A 21,246-nucleotide genomic window follows, 5' to 3' on the forward strand; every position below is an offset into this window, starting at 1 on the left:
AATGGTTGGAGGCAGTGGATACTGCAAAGGCTATGGGCCCTGACAACATTCCAGTAATAGTACTGAAGACTTGTGCTCGAGAACTTGCTCCACCCCACACAACCCCCCCCCACCCCACCGCCACAGCCAAACTGTTCCAGTCCAGCTACAACACTGGCATCTACCCCACAATGTGGGAAATAGCCCAGGTATTCCTGTACACAAAAAGCAGCACAAATCCAACTCAGCCAATTATTGTCAATTACCGCCCCATCAGTCCACTCTTGATCATCAGTAAAGTGATGGAAAGTATCATCAACGGTGCTTTCAAGGAGCATCTGCTTAGTGATAACCTGCTCAGTGATGTCCAGTTTGGGTTCTGCCAGGGCCATGTAATTGCTGACCTCATTACAGCCTTGGTTCAAACATGGACAAAAGAGGCGAGGTGAGAACGACAGCCCTCGACATCAAAGCTTTATCCAACCAAGTGTGACATCAAGGAGCCCTAGCTAAACTGGAATCAATGCGTATCAAGGGGCAAACTCTCTGCTGGTTGGAGTCATACCTAACATGGAAGATGGTTGTGATTGTTGGAGGTCAGTCACCTCAGCTCCAGGACATCTCAGCAGGAGTTCCTCAGGGTAGTGTCCTAGGCCCAACCATCTTCAGCTACTTCATCAATGGCATTCCCTCAGTCATAAGGCCAGAAGTGGGGGTGTTTGCTGATGATTGCACAATGTTCGGAACCATTCACAACTCGGATACTGAAGCAGAATTTGCTTAATTTCATGTTTTCCTACACTTTATTAGTATAATCTGTAAATTTAAATATTCCACTTTTAATGCTTTAGTCAATCTATGTTATAAATGAACAACCAACATCACTGAACACTTCTATTCATTTGGCCACAGCTGTCCAATTGGAGCCACCAACATCGATTGCTTGTCTTTGCAGAATTTATGCCGGGCAAATAGTTTAAAAAAAGCATTGTTCTAAAGAGTAGTTTAACCACACTTTTTTGAGAGGTACTTTACTGTCTCATATGATGTGTATCTGTCTTTTTTCTCAGAGTACAGGTAACATTTAGTCATCTGATGGCAATACCGTGCAAAGTTCTGTACTAGAAAAGACACGTTTGTCAAAACCTTTTGTCTTGCCTTCATCAGGAAACGTAAAACAGCATTTATCCTGTATGGGGTGAAAGTATTGCTTGTTTGGCAAGTGGACGCTAATTAGAAGAGACATTGTTCTAGAGAATGTACCAGTTAATGACGATTGACAATTTAGAGTCAAGTTTTGTTTAAATTTTAAACAAGACAGGTTGACTTGAGTCAAGCAATTGCCTTGAGTAGCGAACCAGAGAATCTTAAAAACTGAAAGAACTGTGGATGCTGTAAATCAGAAACAAAAACCGACATTGATAAAGCTCAGCATCTGTGTCTTCTATTTTGTTGCATGTAAGTGAACGTTATGTCTGTTTATGTTCTTTCTGTCTCCAAAAGAGCAGGGCCATGTGTTTCAATATGCTGTGAAACTTGCAACACTGTGCAATATTAGGTGTGATTCTGCAGTTTGGCTACATTTGGACCATTCTCCTGCGTATGTAAAAATTATGCTGATAGCCAATTTGGGATTGCTGGTTTGGATCTGCATGTAACGGAGATTACATGTACTATTACACAAAGCCTTGTTCTTTGTAGACAGACAGAAGAGATATGGATGCACACTGCACACGTTTTGACTTGATCAGTTGAAGTCAACCTGTATTGTTTAAAGTGTAAACAAAACCTGGCAGTTAACTGCCAATTATTATTGTCTGTTTAATTTTCCACAGCAGCACCATACTAATCAGAGTCCACTTACCAATCAGTCATCATTCTCTCCTCGTACAGTGTAGAAGATGTTTTCTGCATGTGATTTTTATTCTTCCACCTTACCCTCAAAAGACAGGAAAATGTACATGTTTTGGCTTTTTTTTAATATATACATATTTTGTTCAGTGCACCTTTTGAACAGACGGAGGTGGCCTGAACATGGGGACATCAGGTGATGTAAGAAAATAAATCATATGATCTGGTCTCATAATATGCCAGAAAGTCAAGACTGCTTTATGGGGAATCATTTTTAGCTGTTGGTTTTGTGCAATGAATCCATAAAACTGTTAATAAAGAAGTAAGTTCACAATGCATTGCACAGGGGAAAATGTGCCCCTTACTAAACCTTCTTTTGAATCTCTCTCATTTCACTTCTGGCTTAGTTTGGAGCAGTTGTTTCACTATATTGATATGTGTCGAGGGTCAAAATAGTTTTTGCTAAGGATTTATACTCTAAATGAGCCTGTTTCTACTTGGTTTCCTACAAGATATTTATAGGATCCATTCTTCATTGTTATCAGTTACAATTGTTGTCTTGGTATTTTTTCTCAAAATGCCATCTCAAAGGGTTGCTTCAAAGACACCTGTCTATGACTTGAATATTTATTAAGTATTTAGTACTATTGTCGTCTTTCAGAATTTGGCAGAACAATTTATCTTTACGAACACCCTCCTAAATATTTACTCAGACTCAGCAAGTGTTGTTTTGTTACTTGTCTACAAGCTACTTTAGTAGAGGAGGCAGTAATATGGGAAGGGATGTCAAAATGTGGAGCGCTCATTATCCTCAGAAGATTTTCAAGACATATTCTAGACTACTTCCATGTTTCAGATCTTCTCAGCAGTTGAAGTTAATGACTGCAGGTATGAATGTCAGCTAATTTTTAACATCTGTTGATAACAATTCATTCCAGTTCCATTGTTTAGGTTTGAGAGTTATAAACATTAATTCAAGATCTTGAGAGTCTGGCATTAATTAATTTTTGTTCATGTAAGCATAGTTGTGCAGTATAATGTAGTGGCTTGGAACACCAACTCATTTCAATAGATGTAAAGGTAAAAGTTCTTCCATTTGTTCTTGTCCCTCTGAGAAGGAGATCTTTAATTTGGACAAGGCAGGTTCTTTCATTTTTATGTCACCCTTTTTTTTAAAATTGCCTTCGGTTTTTTATAAGGAATACCTGTCCTTGGAGCTACCTTTAATTTAGGAGTGAAATGCTAAGTGACCAAGAGCGGTTAGTGAGATTCATCACTCAGTCTCAGTGGGGAATGTGAATTTGAACCTAGGGAGAAGCCAGCAATCCATCTACAGATCGATACATAGATATAGACACATTTGAAAGGGATGCAATAGCAAAAAGGTAGACCTATGTAAGTGAATTATATGATGGCCTAAATCAAGGGATCCCTTAAGATGTAAAGAAACAGGATGGATAAAATGTTACGATATTAAAGATAAAGAATGTTTTGTAACTGATGAATACGGGCAAAGCTTCAGGGATAGATGAAGTAACAAGAGAACATGTAAAAGCTCTGGAGAAGCAGAATTTGCAGTGATAACAGAAATTTGATTACCAAAGAATACATTTCCAGTGACTTGAGACATTTGCTATTCATTAAGTTACCCAAGAAACCTAAAATAATAATGTACAATCATTTTAGAACTAAAGCTTAATGAATCATCTCATGAAAGTGCTCGTGTCAACCACAATAGAAAGAAAAAGAAATAATAACACAAAAGCAAAAATTGGTGAAACAGTCTGGATTTAGATGAGGAGTAGATGGGACAGGAAGTATTTCACCTAAGGGCAGCCTTCGATTTGATAATTTGAAGAATTATTTGGTAACGAGGTAAATGCTTAACGGCCATGGACTTGATAGGCCAAATAGCCGCCTTCTGAAATGTATCTATTTTATGATTCTACAACAACTTTATGTGGCAAGAATTTTTTTAAAAAATGTAATTCCCAGTGAGTATTATATTTCAATAAGTATTATTTTAATGCAATAGTTATCTGGGGATAGTACATGCCTAAGAGAGCTCAGAAGTGATATCTCACTAATGCCTAGTGATGGTATAGCTGGCACTGAGTAGCTACAACAGGAACTAGTGTTTTGTGGCAAATTAAAATGCAACAGTAATCTTCTCCAGCTGATTTTGGGTGGCAAATCATTTTTAATGTATTTTGTTTCAAGCCCAACCCTGGTATAATACTGGTTTGTCGCATTTATAAAATGAATCCGAGCTCTCCCATTGTTAGGATTGTTATTCAGTGCGGTTCCATTGAATAGTGTACCAAGGCAAAATTAAACAGCTGCTCATATTTAAATTAACTTTTGTATTGTGAATAGAATATTTGATGATAAATTAAAATTTTCAGCTGTATTTTCAAAATCAGCTTTGAATATTTTCACGAAACTAAGCACTGTGGATGCTGGAGATCTGAAACAAAAACAGAAATTGCTGGTGAAACGCAGCAAGTCTAGCAGCATCTGTGGGGAGAAAGCAGAGTTAACATTTCAAATCTGGTGACTGATGAAGAATCACTGGACTCAAAGCATTAACTGTGCCTTCTTCCCATAGATGCTGCCAGACCAGCTGAATTTCACCAGCAATTTTTGTTTGTGGCGGAATATTTTCACTTGTGGTTTATTTAGATTGGTTGTTTTTTTTCCATGTTCCACTGTCTGCCTTCCCATTTCCTGGATTTTACTTGAAGCTGTATTATAAGTCATTGGCAATGATTTATATCATCTATTTTGACCTGTTTTATAGCTTCATAAAAATAAACACACAGGATATATTAGGGGACTATTTTTCACTTTGACATAAATATAGCAAAAATATGCAATTCAGAAAATTAGAGCAATGTTTGTAATAAGCCACCTCAGATCTTTGATTATTAAGTAGTACACACAATTTCACCACTGATAGAATTTGTTTTATAATGGTTTTTGTTTTATGCTTCTAGGCAAACTCCAGCAACTTGTCTTCCAGCAGTTGAATCCCACAGATTTCATTTGTGAGAATTTTCAAGCACCTTTAAACCATGCCCCAAACTTTCCAAGCCCAATGTCTGAGATTATCTTTGTAGACCCATCAACTGTTCCATGCTAAAAGCTGTTTCACCCACCCTAATGTCTTTGTGGACTAGACATTTATTTTGGCCTTCAAACCTTTTTTCTCTGCTTTCTATTTAACAGTATTAAAGCAAGGAACACAAACTCTGGTAGGGCAAAAGGGCACTTCAGCGCAGAAACCATAATTTTATGGATTGCAGGAGCCAGAGCAGGAGGAAAATGGCTACAATTGTATCAGCATGAGACCCAGGCTCTTGCTACTCCAGGGCTTTGATTAAATGTCCCACACTGACTCCTGCTCAAAGCTAGCTAAGAGTGTTACAAAGGAGCCTCTGGTGGAGATCTTGCATGATCAGGAGGAGCTCTTAGGGTTCTCCTCATCCACCAGAATACTTAAATGAATGAACAATCCGAGTCTCTTCTGACCACATTCTATGTGCTGCCATAATTTGCTGGAACTGTGTTCATTTCATAATTAACTAATGTCAGAACCTGAATTATGTGATGGGACCTGGACATGTTAATGTGGTGAAAACTCAGAGGTTAGAATGGGTGGAGCAAAAATGTGTGGGTACCCAGTCACCAGGTTAATCCCCTGGTCAGACTGCAGAGTTAAAATGTAGCATAAAAAATCTAATCTCTCTTGTGCACTTCAATTTGAGAGACTTCAAGCAAAACTTCTAGTCTGAATGAGATTGTAGTTTGAGTAAGGGTCAAGACAAGCTTAGAATGCAAATTCCAAAGTGCTGTTAGAGAAGAAAAAATAAAGGAGTTGTGATTTATCCCCAAGTTAGGGTGTTGTATTAATTGGAGGATTATTTACAGGTTCTGATATTCCTGTGCACCTGCTGGCCTTGATATTCTACCTGGTGGAAAATTTAGAAGGTGTTGACAAAGGCATCTTGGCAATTTTCTGGAGTGCATTTTGTAGATAGTATGCATGCTGTCGTTGTGCATTGATGGTTGAGAGAATGAATGTTTAAGGTGGTGGCTGAGATGCTAATGAAGTGGGATCCTTTTTTCCCCTGCATGGTGTTTTGATACTTGAATGTTCTTGGTCTGTACTCCTTCAGCCAAATTGACAGTTTTCCATCACACTTTTGAGATGTGCTTGCAAATAGTAGACAGGATTTGAAAAGTCAGGAGTTGATATTCTTGCGAGAGAATTCTCTGATATTGGCCTGATGTACTTCCACCATTTTTATATGGCTGCACAATTAAATATCTGATCAACATCCATTGAGGATTTAGCAATGGTTATGCATCAAGGGCATGAGTAGGTTATCTTGTTGGAGATGGTCATTACCTGGCAATTATGTGGCACATACATTAGTTGCCAATTATGAGTTGAAGACTGAAGTTGTCCAAACCTTGCTGAATGCAGGCTTTATTATCTGAGGAGATGTACAAGTAACTGAACTGAATGCAGAATCATCAGCAAACATCTCCACTTTTGATCTTGCGTTCGCAAGAAAAATAATTGATAAGTAGCTGAAGATATAATCTGAGGAGCTCTTGCGACAATGTCTTGTGATTGACATAAGAGACTTCCAGCAACGGCAATCATTTGCCATTGTGCTGGGTCTGACTCCAGTCAGTAGAAAATTTTCTCCCTGTTGGTTTCAATTTTACTAGCGTTCCTTGATATCACATCAGGTCAGGTACTGCCTTGATTGTCAAGGGTGGTCACTCTTGCCTCACCTCTAGAATTTTGCTGCGTCTTAATATTTGGACCAAGGTTTGAGCTGATTAGACCAGTTGGAATCCCAACTCGCATCATTAAGCAAGTTATCACTATGCAGTTGCCACTTTCATTAGAGTCATACAGCATGGAAATAAACCCTTAGGTCCAACTCATCCGTGCCAACCAGACATCCCAATCTGATCAAGTCCTATTTGTCAGCATTTGGCCCCTATCCCTCTAAAACCCTTCCTATTCACATACCCATCCAGATGCCTTTTAAATGTTGTAATTGTACCTGCCTCCACCACTTCCTCTGGCAACTCGTTACATACACACGTCACCCTCTTTGTGGAAAAAGTTACCCCAGAGGTCCTTTTTGAATCTTTCCCCTCACCTTAAACCTATGTCCTTTAGTTTTAGACTTTCCCACCCTAGGCAAAAGACCTTGGCTATTCACCCTATCCATGCCCCTCATGATTTTATAAACTTCTGTAAGGTCGTCCCTCACGACTCTCCAGGAAAAAAAAATGCCCTAGCCTACTCCATTTCTCTCTATAGCTCAAACCTTCCAGTACAGGCAACATCCTTGTAAATCTTTTCTGCAACCTCTCATGTTTAAGAATATCCTTTCCTACAGAATAGTGACTAGAATTGTACCCAGTATTCCAAAAGTGACCTCACCAATGTTCTGTACAGCCACAACATGACCTCCCAACTCCTGTACTCAGTGTTATGATCATTGAAGGCAAGCTTGTCAAATGCCTTCTTCATCACCCTGTCTACCATTTTTAAGGAACTATACACCTGCACCCCTAGGACTCTTTGTTCAACAACACTCCCCAGGGTCCTACCATTAACTGTATAAGTCCTTCACTGGTTTGCCTTACCAGGTGCAACACATTTACCTAAATTAAACTCCATCTGCCACTCATTGGTCCATTTGATCAAGGTCCTATTGTACTCTGAGGTAATCTCCTCGCTGTCCACTGCACCACCAATTTGATGTCATCCACAGACTTACTAATCATACCCTCTGTAATTCATATCCAAATCATTTATATAAATGACAAAAAGCAATGAACCCAGCACTGATCCTTGTGGCCTCTAGTCCGAGAAACAACCCTCCACCACCACTCTGTCTCCTGCCTTCAAGCCAATTTTGTGTCCACTTGGCCATTTTCCCCCGGATCCCATGTGATCTAACCTTACTAACCAATCTAAAAAGCGGAACCTTGTTGAACACTTTGCTGAAGTCCATATAGACAACACCTACCGCTCTGCCTTCGTCAATCGTCTTTGTCACCTCCTTCCAAAAAGTCAATCAAAGCCATGCTGACTATCCCTAATCAGTCCTTGCCTTTCCAAATGCATGCAAGTCCTGTGCCTCAGAGTCCCCTCCAATAACTTACCCACCACAGTCATCAGGCTCACTGGTCTATAGTTACCTTACAACATTGTCCTTACAACATTTCTTAAATAATGGCACGACATTAGCCAATCTTTCAGCAGCTCACCAATGGCTATTGATGATATAAATATCTCAGCAAGGGGTCCAGCCATCTCTTCCCTAGCTTCCCACAAAGTTCTGGGAAACACCTGATCTGCCTTTATGCATTTTAAGACCTCCTGTTCGGTAATGTGAACTCTTTTCAAGACATCACTACTTATTTCCTCAAGTTCTTTGGCTTCCAAGTCCTTCTCCACAGTCTCAAAGTATTTTAGTATCTTGCCCATCTCCTGTGGTTTGCTCATGATTGGGATTGTTCTTGACTGAACTAAATTTTATCCTGCATTTTGTACACAGGGCATACTTTGGCAATATTCCGTATTCAGTTGTGCGTCAATGTTGTAGCTGCACTGGAATAACCTGGTCAAAATGCTACTATATCTGGAGCAGTAATCTTACTAAAGTCAGAATGTTTTCGGAGCCAATAGCCTTTGCTATATCCAGGCTACCGGCCATTCTACATAACACATTGAATGAATCACATTGGCTGAAGTCAGGCATCTGCAATGATGGGGACTTTAGAGGAATGTTTTCCACTCAGCACTTCTGTCTAAGGATATTCACACAGGCTTCTGCCTTGTTTATTCCAAAAACTTTCTGGGAATCCCCATCAGTGAGGATGAAGATTTTCTTTTCTTCATTCGTGGGACAGATGCTTTGCTGGCTAGGCTAGTATTCGTTGCTCATCCCAGACAAGAGTCTAGCATGTTGCTATGGATCTGAAATCGCATGTAGGTCAGAATGGGTGAGGATGGCAGGTTTCCTTACCTGAAGGACATAAGTGAACCAGATGGGTTTTTAAAAGTAAAATCAACATGGTTTCCAGTAAGAGAGCTTTTAATTCCAGATTTTTATTGAATTCAAATTTCACCTTCTGCCATTGTAGGATTTGAACCCGTGTCCCCAGAACTTTAGGTGAGGTTTTAGATCATGAAGCCAGTGATATTACCACTACTCCTGCCTTGCTGAGCTTCACATCCATTACTTTGAGATGTTTGAGTCACTTGTATTATTTAGTGTCAAAATTCTCTCCATGAAGCAGAGATAAGTTATTATTTAGCATCTGCACACTGCAGCCTGTGTCTGTTAGAGCGCACGTTTCCTGGGAGTGTTTAACCACTTGGCAAAATGTTACAGGTATTCTACAGGAGCTGTGTTTTAGTGAAGGACTAAAGGAAATCAGTACCAAGACTTAACTGACTGACTATTTTATGCCAGACCAATAAGAACTTGGGGCATCATACTGAAATCATGATTATTGATAACAGTGCTTGCAAGCACTGTGCTCTTGTCCTACATGTTATGTTCCTTCTCATGCTTTGAAAACAGTGTGTTGTTAGTCAGAATGTATTTCAGAAGTCATGTTATGCAATGTGTAACGCATATGCTTATGCATTTCTGTTTACAAATTTCCTTCCAGTTCTATTAAAGTCACCTATCTCCACTATCTGTTCAGCTTGAGCTATTTCCCCCCTCCACATTACAGATTGATCCATTTGTTCAAGTCAGGTTTGATGTCTTCACCACCATAGATATTCCGCAGAGAAAGGAAAGATTGGTAACTCTTCTCTATGTCCTTACTTAGAGTTTGTTGACTGACTCAGGTCATTGTACTCTCAGTACACCATCACTGTGTTCTTGCACACTTGCTGGTGTTTGAGTGTAAGAGATTATTTGAACTTGGTTGTTGAACTTTTTGGTGAATCTTCCAATGAAAAGACTTAGCCGATATCCATTTGTAATCTTGCCATTAAAATTGATTTCACTTTTGACTATGGCATATATTTTATCACCAGTTTGTACCAAGGAGGTTGATATGAAGGTTTTGTTGTTCAGAACATTTTCTGTAATTGCCTAGACTTTATGGATATCTTCCTTATTCATCTGTATGTCAGGATGCACCTTGCAAACATGATCTTCCCCAAGCCTTCTGAGGCAGTCTTCTGGAATACTTACGCCAGTAGATGTACAAAATTTAGGGTCTGTCCAAGACATTGGACACTGGAGAGAAAATTAGATATTAAATGGAGTGGAGTGAATAGATGGTAAGGAGAGGGCCAGGATTGCACGATGAGGTGAAAATGGACGGGAGTGTGCGTAGGTAATGGTGGAAGATGAGAATGCATAGATTTGCAATATCATTGTCATGTAGGTCTAGATACAATATAGTGCCTTTCAGAAGTGGAATGGCAGTATTGAGTATGGAAGAGTATTGTTGAATCATGTCTAATTGTACTTTGAATAAATACTTTTTTCCAATTCAAAGTATCATCCTGCCTGCTTGTAACCAGGTGAACCTATCACGTGGGGAAAATTGTTATGTCTCAATACTTTTAATGGTTTATTATAATGATACATTTACAATCATTATATCAGCTCCCCTTTTAAGTTGAAGCAACATGCACTTGGAAATGAACTAACAAATGTCAGTACTTTGGTCTTTTCCTTAAATTATTATTACACTCACAAGTCTCTTGAGACCTGCGATGCAGTTGGCTGTTCCTTTTTCACCCTGGCTGCTTCCATTACATTGACTAACACGTTTTGTTTAAAATAAACATCACATCCATGACAATGGTTGTTGCGAAAAGCCCCGTCCCAAATCTGTCATTTTATCTATTTAACAATTTCATGAATAGTCATTAACATTTGAAAGCAGTATGGATAGAGGAAGATTCTGGTTTTATCAAGTTAGTTTTGCGTTAATCAAAAAGGTTTCTTTGAAATTAGCATTTGTAAAGAAATGTGGGGTGCATTCAGACATAGTGACTCCAAATCTGTAGGTGTCTTTACAGTTCTTTAGTTTGTAGACACATGCAGGGGACCCCAGTTTATGAATGTCCAAGTTGCAAACACTCATACTTACGAAAGCGATCCCATACGGGATAGGAACATTTCCAGCACTTATGAGCAGATGCTTTACAGTGTACTACTTTGTGTTCTGACTTGTGTATAAACTGAGTTGACGGAACTGAAGTCGTTGCAACCTGGAGATTGCATGGTCTGCTGCCTTGATAATTGAAGAAGTCATTCTGTGTGTGCATGTTGGATTTTCCATGACCTGTGAATGCTGGGAGGCAGTGTTTGACCAGTTTCTGAAAATTGTCCATCACAAATAACATTTGCTTTCAAATATTGCTGCCATTTAATTTAAATGCCTTCATGTTGAAGGTCCTGCTAATTGCTCTTGAGCACTATAGCGAAAGACGTTATGTACATTACATCAGTGCATTCCAAAGAAATAGGTCTGTCATTTTTATTACAATAATTCAGTGATGTTTTCAGGCCATTACCCTTATAATTCTCATTTAGCAATTCTATCTTTATTCCTTCTAACTCATTGTATAATATTCACCAAGCATTACCTTGAGATGGGACAGAAATGGAATCAGTTGTGACTTAAAATGATAACTTCAATATTTAAAGTATTTAGCAAACCATTCAAGGATCAATTATTTTGACATCAAATGTTGGAAAATGTGTCAAAGAAGTGTCATGAAATAAATTTCCGACAAAGTTGCATTGAAAAGTGGTGAAATCGTCCAAACTTTGACTCAGGTCACAAAAGTTGAAAATTACTCCCCGGTGACCGAGTGCATGGATGAATCTTGCAGCCCAATATGGTCGAAGGCCAAAATCAGGATCCCTGCTGCTGATCCACATTAAGGGAAGGGAGAAAATGGAAGGAAAATATTGAAAACATGGGCTCAAAAATCATTAACTATTTCATGCATGCACTTATTTTATGCAAACATAAATAGCATTTAGTGAAAACTGTTGAGAGTTTAAGTATAATTCCTGTGGTTGGGCACTGAAATGTCAGTAAATTCATGACCTTGACCTACATTTGTATAAACTTGTGCATAAGTTTTCTTAGCCTTCCCACTCCTTCATTCATTTAAATGAGGAACATTTTGTTTTTCACGCTAATGTAAAATATTATTCGTTCATGCACACAAGTATACAATAAACTCTTGTGTAGTGAGTATAGTTTTTGTCATCTTGCTTTATGTTCAAATAAAGTTCACTTCTTGAGTGGAGACCTGCCATTGGAATACAGTGTGGGAATTGGGCATAGGGCAGTGATGCTTTCCAGGGATCTAGGTTTAATTCTATTTTCGCTTGATAGAAGTGACTTTAAGATGGACAAAAGCAAATAGAATTGTTATAAAATTTGAGACATGGGAGCTTTTAGGAGAAAGATACTGCCAGAAGATGGACTTATTAGAAGACTGGGTAAGTGGATTTCCAGTGCACTTTATTGCAGAGAAATGCAATGTACAAATTTTTGGCAGTAAAGGACATTTGAAGTGTATCCATCTTGCACATCAAGACTATTTTTATAAAGAATAGGAGCATCTATGCTCAATATTAAAACAGGAGAAACATGTACGAGGCCAAAGGCAATTTGGCTTGTATATTGGTACATAACGCAAAAGTGAGATGTGATAATGAGTTTGTACAAGATTGCATCCACAAAAGTTTTGGACAACCTGTTACAGGATTAAAGCTGTGAAGAAAATGATTCATAATGAATGAGAAAAAATTTAAAATGCATTTTTCTGGTTAGGACAGAAATAGTGAAAGATGATCTGATGGAGACTTTGAGAAAGTAAAATACTGGAAGATTGTTCTGACTGAATTGGTGACAAAGGGTTTAAATTTGTGATTGCTATTTGAAAGTTTTTACTCCATATTTTAAATGGTGAATTCTTTATCTCAGGCAGAAACTGCAACATGATTTCAGATAGTATTGGACTAGTAACATACAAAAGAATTTTTTAGGGGAGAACAAAAAGCAGAGGAATATGATATGAGCAGATCGCTCTGGTTAAGCTATTGAGAGCACAATGTATGAATGATGTTTTCTTCTGCTAGGTCCCTCAGTTTGAAATGGCTAGTTGATACATTGCGTTTACTGAATTGATCATGCAAAAGCTCATTGTGCTATTTAATTAGTTAAAGACTACAGGAAACCTGCACATTTAACCAAAATATTTATACTGGAGAATTCTTCATTTATATCTAAATCATTTGGGATTTTAGGAAGTTCTAATTAGGCACCTAATACCCAGTTTCGTCTTAAGAAATGGGCCTCAGAGGAGACGACTGTAATAGGGAACTGGGCATTCAGTCATCAGCCATTTAAATATCGTGTTTTCTTTAAAAAAAAAATTCACAAGGTCCTGTATTTTGCAAGAGATTCAAGTATTTGAAAAAAAGTTAAATTTATTTAATACTGAAATAAGTTTAGGATCACACCAGACGTGTCCTCAGAATGGTCCATGAATTAACAACTTTTATATAAAAGTTGTATATAGCTCCCTTTTAGTCTTTAAGTGTTTAATTGTTTTACAAAGCAGCTGCACAGGTTTATGTTTTCAGAAAGATAAAAGATTAGTTTATTACACGTTACATAAGGAAAGGGTAATAGTTATTTGTTAAAATATAGATATAAAGATGTTAGTAAGGATAAAAGTTGCGCAAGTTGAAAATGACATCAGTCTCTACTATCATTGTAAGTCTTGTTTGCTTGAAAACTTGCTTCCTGAAACAAAGGGATCGAAAATTTGAAGTCAAATTCAGCAGTTGTAATGGCTTCTGTAGTCAGATGGTTGGAGATTGTTCAAACAGGTCTTGGGAGTGAGTGAAGGCTTCATTGTTTCAGTTTTATGGCATGTCGGCTTGCAGCTCTCGGTAACCTGGTTCATTTCAGCAGTTCTGAACGTCCTCCTCTTGCTCAGTTAAAAATTAGTGACTGCCTAAAGATGTTTCTGTCAAGATCTCTGCACAAAATAGTTGGTAATGGCCAGACATATACAAATCAAAACTAAAACAACTATTACCCCAAAACTAATGAGTCATGCTTCCATAATAGGTATTGGGTTAGCATAGGTCTAAGATAGACCCCATAGTTGTTTTCAATCAAGGTAGCTTAGATAACTCTGCCTGTCAGGTTATTTGTAAAATGAGAGCTGTTTATACCTCGAGGAGTCAAGTTTCAGTTTATCCTGGAAATGTTCATTCAATTTCAAAGAGTCTGTTGTGATTTCTTGTTGAAGAATATAGTCTGGTTGCAATACCGGTTGAATCCACAAATGTCATCATGTGACATCTGGTAGCCATTTTTGTCAGTTTTTTTGTGTCCATTTGGAAGACCAAGGAGCTTTCTTTACAACATATGTAATATTGTAACTGCATGGTTTTTGAGAAGATTTGTAGCTCGGGTTGTTGGTGGGGTTGTTGACAGCTTGGCAAGGAAGTCAATAACCGCATTGTAACTACATATTCTTCACAATTCAAAACGTTGGGATTCATTCTTTATTTGCAAATAAAAGCAACGCCAGATTTTAGAATGTTATTTGTGAAATGTTCATTTTCATATCAATATTAATATATCTGTTGATATGCTTTATTTTTCTGACATTCTTAAAACAAGAATACATTCTAATAGTAAAGAAATGATAGAATGCTATTTGATGAGATTAGAAATTCTTTGCTGGCAAGAATGCATTATAACAGAGGTTTTCTTAACTTTTTTAAAACTCTGGTGAATGTATTACATTGTACATAGGAGATACTAGAAAGGCTGACAGTACTTAAAATGGATATGTCCCTCTGTCTCAATAACGTGACAGTGTTGCTGGCAGGAGTAAGGGTGGAAGTTATAGAGGGGCTGGCTACGGTCTTCCAGTCCTCCCAAGATATGCAGTTGGTAGATGAGGACTCTACTCGTTAAAGTCTTTCAAAACAGGGCAAAGGATACAACTGGCTGTAATAAGTCAGTCAGTTTAACATCTGGGAAGAGCTTTTAGCATCATTGATCAAAGCCAATTAGAAAAGCATAGAGCCAGCTTTGTTATGGTTTGATTGTGCTTTTTGGTAAAGTGCTAGAGAGGATGAATGAAGACTTTTGCGGTTGTACATAGATTTTAAAAATGCCAACAATAAATAACCACATTAGGCTTGTCAGTCAGATTGAAGCCTGTGGGATGGAGCAGCGTGGATACTGAATTGGCTCAGTCATATAAACTAATATGGTGAACGGCTGCTATTTAGGCTTGGACGGAGGTATATGTTGATGTTTCCCAAGGTTCAGTATAAGAACTACCGCTGTTCGTTCTTAATGTTAATGATTTGGATTTGGGGACACATGGCAGGGCACAGTTTTGAATGTACAGGTGACTTGAAACTTGGTTGTTATATGAAACAATGAGAAAGATGCTAATAGATTTCAAGCATGCAGACAGATGGCATAAGAGGGCAGTTGCAAATTAAAATTAGAAACTTCAGAAGCTGTAATTAAAGGAATTATAGCAGAGCACTTAAACTTCAAGGTAATCAGTCAAAGTCAACTTGGTTTTGTGAAAGGGAGGTCATGTTTAACCAATTTGAGTATTCTTCAAGAAAGTAGCTTGCGCTGCCTATAAAAAAGAATACTTGAATGCACGAAGCTTAGATTTCAGAAGGCATTTGGTAAGGTGCTCATCAAAGGTTGGTGAAAATAAAAGAAAATAAATGTAGGGATATATTGGAATGGCTACGAGATTGGCTAGCTAACAGGAAAGAGTGGGCAGAAATAGTTGATTTTCTGATTAGCAAGTGGTGTTTTCCAGGAATCAAGACTGAGTTCTTAAGTTCATATAAATGTCTGGATGAAGGAAGGTATGGTTGTTAAATTTTCTGATCGCACAAAAGTAGGAAAGTAAGTAGTGTGGAGGAAATACAGAGGCTACAATGCAATACGGATAAAGGTCTAGCAAACAGAGTATAATACAGGAAGATGTGAAATTATTTTGATAGGACAAATAAAAAAAATCATAACGGTCTAAATGGTAAACCGATCATATAGCAAAAGTTGATATGCAGGTACAGCAAGTGATTAGGAAAGCAAATGAAATGATTTTTGCAAAAATAATTGAATAAGTTATATGGATTTTACGTTTGTTGTACAGGGCATTAGACCACATCTGGAATACTGTGTACTGTATTGGTCATCTTATTTAAGGAAGGACAAATGCATTGGAAGTTGTTCGAAGATGTTTTACTAGATTAATCACTAAAATGGCAGGTTGACTCTTTTGGACAGGCTAGGTTTGCACTGACTGAAGTTAGGATGTTTATTCTTGAGAGAATCTTGAGCTCGGGGTCATTTAAGACAGATGTTGAGATATTTTCTGAGGACCATGAGTCTTTGGAAGACACTTCCTTAAAAGGTGTTGGAAAGAGTCTGAGTATTTTCAAGGCAGGTGTAATTAGATTATTGATGTAACCAAGGGTGTGAAATATTATCGGGTCTGGGCAGGAATGTGGAATAATTGGATCAGTCATGATCTTATTGATTGGCAGAGCAGGCTGAAGAGACAAAGTGGCCGACTTCTGTCCTTAATTTGTATTTCAATGGCCGACTTCTGTCCTTAATTTGTATTTCATGTGTTAAATTTAATGCAGGACAGCGTGAAGTCCTCCATTTTGGAAGGAACGATGAACAGAGGCACTGCAAGTTAGATGTACAATTTTAAAATGAGGAAAGAGAAGAGGGTCAGAATACAAGCAATGAGTGTTTTATGTACAAATCTTCAAAGATGGTTAGCAGAGCAGTTGTAAGATACATGGGCAGCTGTGCTCTTTAAGGTGTGGATTTCACAGGATGCTAACTGCTCTTCAGAAAAAAGGAATTTGGCCTTAGCCAAAGTATTGTGTCCCAAATGCCAGTCCTTTTGAGAGGACGTGAGGGCTTTGGAGTGAGTCCAGAGAGGTTACAGAGTTATAGTATAATTGTAGTTAGATGGATCAACTGGACTTTAGAAGAGAAGCCTAAAACGAGATTTAATAGATGTGTGTTAAAATCTTCGAGGGTTTAGAGAGATGAAATTTATTTTGTTGTTGCAAAGATGACTAGAGAGTACAGATTTAAGATGAGTGACAAAATAGCCAGAGGTGGTATGAAGAAAATACGCTTTAGTGGCTAGGATTTGGAATGCATAGGCTGTTGGTCACAGAATTGTACAGATGAGTCTGTTCAGCCCATCAAGTCTATACTGACAAAAACTACTGTAAATCTATACTAGTCATACTGGTCCTTTCAAATATAATTTTCCTAAACTAAATTAAGCACTTCAAGGAAAAGATTGTATGCATGTAGGAAAAAAGAATTGCTCTTCAAAAGCACCAGCACAAACCAAATGTACTGAAAGTCCTGTACCCCTGCTGCACTATTCTGTATTTGAAAATTCCACCAGAGTATTAATGTTATTATGTTAATGTGTAATGAACATTAAATAACTTCTGTAAAGCCTTAGAATGACTTTAGAATAAAACTGTTGTACTTTCTTGACTGACAGTAAATGCTGAATTTCTTTATCAACTGTAGTCCAGTTCTTGAAAGTGAGCCTTTAAGTATTGTAGTAATTGAAAGTGGGCTTGTACTTCATGTGTGCCCCACCAGGTGGCAGCTAATAGTTATTTACCAGAACCTTTCAACAGAAATTTCCCTATTTGGCCGCAACTAGTTTTCTTTTGAGGTTTTGCCTTGAGATGTTGAGCCAGATAGGTTTAAAAGGGGTGAATTAATTAAAACAATTGAATATAATGATTGCTTAAACATTTCCTTTGCCCTTTCCTTTTTTTCTCTTTTTTTTGTCTTTCCCAACCACGGAAGGAAAGCCTTTCATCTTCACTAATGTCCTTTTCCAAGTCGACTTGTGCTGCAAGAATACAGAGCTAAACTTCAGACAGATTAGTGTGCATCAGTCGCATCAGCTTAATTGGCTGGTTTGCGATGCAAAGTGATACCAACAGCATAGGTTCAATTCCCACACTGGCTGATGTTGCCATGAAGGATTCTCCTTCTCAATCTCTCCCCTCGCCTGAGGCATGGTGACCCTCCAGTTAAACCACAACCAGTTCATCTCTGTCTCTTTTTCTGTCTGAGAGAGCAGCCCTGTGGTCCAGTATGACAATAGCGACTTTACTTTTTAGTCTTGTGTTGCAACTTACTTTATCTGCATGTGTTGTCTCCCAGTGTTCGTCATTATATATAGTAACCACTGTCTAGGAAATGTTACATTTTTTAAATATTCTGGTTAATTTAGGGTTGACGGTTAAGCCATTAAGAATACTAAGTTCCATGTAAGCAAACCTAATACCTATAGCCTTTTTGTGAATACAATTCCTCTATTTAGCAGTACATTTGAACTATTATATTTTAAAACACCATTAGCCCTGCTAAATTACGTTTACTGACCTCTATCATTTATGATCAAAATTTCATGATACTCACCTTACCATTTGATCCACGTTCAAATTTTCAAAAATTTGTTTCATTACTTTTATTTTCTTCCCAGTATGATTACAGCTTTAGAACAGAACAGAGTGCTGCAGCTCGTCTTCCACCAAGTCCCACTAAATGTCAACAATCACCATTATCCTGAAGATGAATCTTAATGGAGTTGTTGTAAACTAAGGGACCGATGTCTACTGGAACAGCCACCATGCGAAGCAGTGTTGGACACTTTGCTTCCTTTAACTTCTACTGAAATGGTATTCTCATACTAATGGAAAGGACAGTATTTCTAATTACCAGCAGTCTACCTACAACTTAACATTGGGTAAAATCATTTTGTACATGGAGTTTTGTAAATACAATGTTTAATGTGACCTTTATTTGCAAATCTTCTGGCCTTAAATAAGGTTAATCATTTTAATAATTATTAAACAAAGGCTGGATGTTTTTTGCTTTCTTGAGCCATAGCTTATTTCTGTTTCTCCATATTTTTTGTCAAATTAATTTTGCACACTTCAGAAATGCTACTGGTGATAGCCATTTTCGCAAACTATGCATCATTTCAGTTAATAGACATTTAGCCATTTGTTTTCACTATGAGACTAGATGTAATTTTAAGTTAAGGAAATAAAGTTTTGAAATATCATGTCTAGCTGATGTTTTAGTTTTATTTCCTGCTTCTAACAGGTCAAATTTCGATAGTACTAAGAAAAATTTAGCAATAGTTAAGATCAAATTTGGCAAAGTCAAAATAACTTTTTTTTATTCAGATCAGAGAATTGGGTGCTAGTTTCTATCATAGCTTCTGAAAATCTTAAGATTGACTAAGCTATGTTTCTGCACAGATATTCTACTTCTACGTAGATTGTCCCTGTAGTCGGTGCTTGTTTCCTCATATTTCTGTCACAGAAAATATCATAGTTATCTGTTTTCTCTTGGAACATATCAAATTTAGAAGCTATACTCAGAATTCTACAAAAATTAAGTTGGTTTTTGGTATTCTTCTCTATTACATGCACCCTGTCTTTCCAATTTTGCTTAATAGATATAATCATGAAACGTTTTTGTGGGAATTCTCGGATTTTCTACAGCAAAGCTTTCCAGTCTATAAAATATCTTGCTATTCTTTAAAGCTGTTGTTTATGGAAAACAGTATTAGTCATATCACAGTGAATGAACAAAAGTTATAACAGGCCTTCCTTATTGGTTCCTTTATTGACAAAGGACATTTGTGCTATCCTAATGCAGTATTTGTTACTGCAGTTTTTTCTACAGTTGCATAAGGTATGATTCTGTGGTTATAATCTGAGTGAAAGTGTAGCTTTGTCAAAATGCACTGATTTGCTTTGCACTGCATTTTTTTTTAATGTTTGGGCTTTTTTTTAATGTAGACCCTTGCAATCTGAAACTCTTTTGTATGGTTTTTAACATGCTTGTGATTCTAAATTAATGCTATGAAACATCTTAATTGTGTAACACTGTAACACTTTGTTAAGTAGCAGCTTTTCTTTGAACACTGCCATTAATTTACCAGCCTTACCTCAATAACCCAACTGTTACAACCTCCTTTTAGGTGTTGTGATCCACACTAAGAGAAATCAACATTCAAAACAGTATTTACAGTGGATACAAGGATGTAGTGCTTTTAACGAATGGCAGCTGCTCAACAAAAACAACGTATGCTAACAGGTTTACACACTATATGTAAAGCAGTCATGTATATATTTTTCCATTTTAATCTTTTTCTCATTTCCAGTGCGAAACAAATGCTACCTAATATGGAGGGCATGGGTGATCAGATTACTAATGCCAGTGTATAGAATTACAAGTTTGTCTGTTTGGCATAGCACCTCAGATTGTCAATTGAAACAAGTATTCTGATCTATTGACACTATTTGAAATGAACGAAATGCTTCAGATATTGAATAACTGATTTTCAATGCTGCATGAATAGTGTGCTTAAGCATTTACTTCAAGAAAGCATAATTATATTTTCTGTCTGTTCTGTACAAATAATGTAAAGCGTCCCATTATCGTTTCTAAAGAAACTAGGCATTTATCATTTATGTATGAATATTAGCTGCATCTAAATGTCTGGTGGAGCCCTGTGAACTTAGATGATACAAAGGCACCCTGCTATTAAGTGATGAACGGTTTTTGCAGAGCAGAGTGTAGAGCATTGACAGTATGACTAACCATTTCAACTCATTCATTTACAATTCACTGTGAATAATTAAATCATGATAATATTGTGCATAAAAGCTGTGGAACTTCTGCCCAAATGCTATCATCTTTAAAATATTGAAAAATATTTAACTTTCCCCAGCCATACAATTGTAATAGCTCAATTTTATTTTTAATTGTGTTGGAGATTTAACCCACTGCTCTTAAAGTGTTCAGAAATAAAATCTTCCTGTATTTATTGTAGATTTGTTTCCTGTAGTTACAAAGGGAGGTTTGCAATTTGGTTTATTGAGTCTGTATTAATAATGTGACAAGTTAAATAAAATATCTGTTTTAACTGGCTGCTTTTATGAACGCACTCTCATGTTGCAATGTTAGAAACACAAATAATTGCATTCATGTAGCATCTTTTGCATCCTCAACATCCTAAAGCACTTGACAGTGAAGAATTTCTTCTGACTTACTGTATTATAGCTAAACACAATTTGTGCACTCTTTCCCACAAACCACGTGAGAAAAACAACTAGCTAATTGGATTGTCTCTGTCGATGGAAAGATGTTGGCTAAGAGAGAAAGAGTACTCCCTCTGAAGTGTCGTAGAGATGTACAGCACAGAAACAGACCCTTCAGTCCAACTCGTCCATACCAAAT

General features: G+C 37.4%; 1 protein-coding gene across 1 annotated transcript in view; it reads left to right on the forward strand.

The window, feature by feature from the left end:
• The window catches only part of mvb12ba (multivesicular body subunit 12Ba), a 97,781-nt gene extending 76,836 nt beyond the window's left edge, over nucleotides 1-20,945 (forward strand). The window contains exon 6 of the mRNA XM_048613724.1: nucleotides 18,473-20,945. Coding sequence (XP_048469681.1) covers nucleotides 18,473-18,559 — 87 coding nt within the window. The 3' untranslated portion in view covers nucleotides 18,560-20,945. The remainder of the gene's footprint in view (nucleotides 1-18,472) is intronic.
• Nucleotides 20,946-21,246: the final 301 nt, after the last annotated feature.

This window comes from Rhincodon typus, chromosome 28 (genome assembly GCF_021869965.1).
Source record: "Rhincodon typus isolate 14 chromosome 28, sRhiTyp1.1, whole genome shotgun sequence".
Classification (NCBI taxonomy): Eukaryota; Metazoa; Chordata; class Chondrichthyes; order Orectolobiformes; family Rhincodontidae; genus Rhincodon; species Rhincodon typus.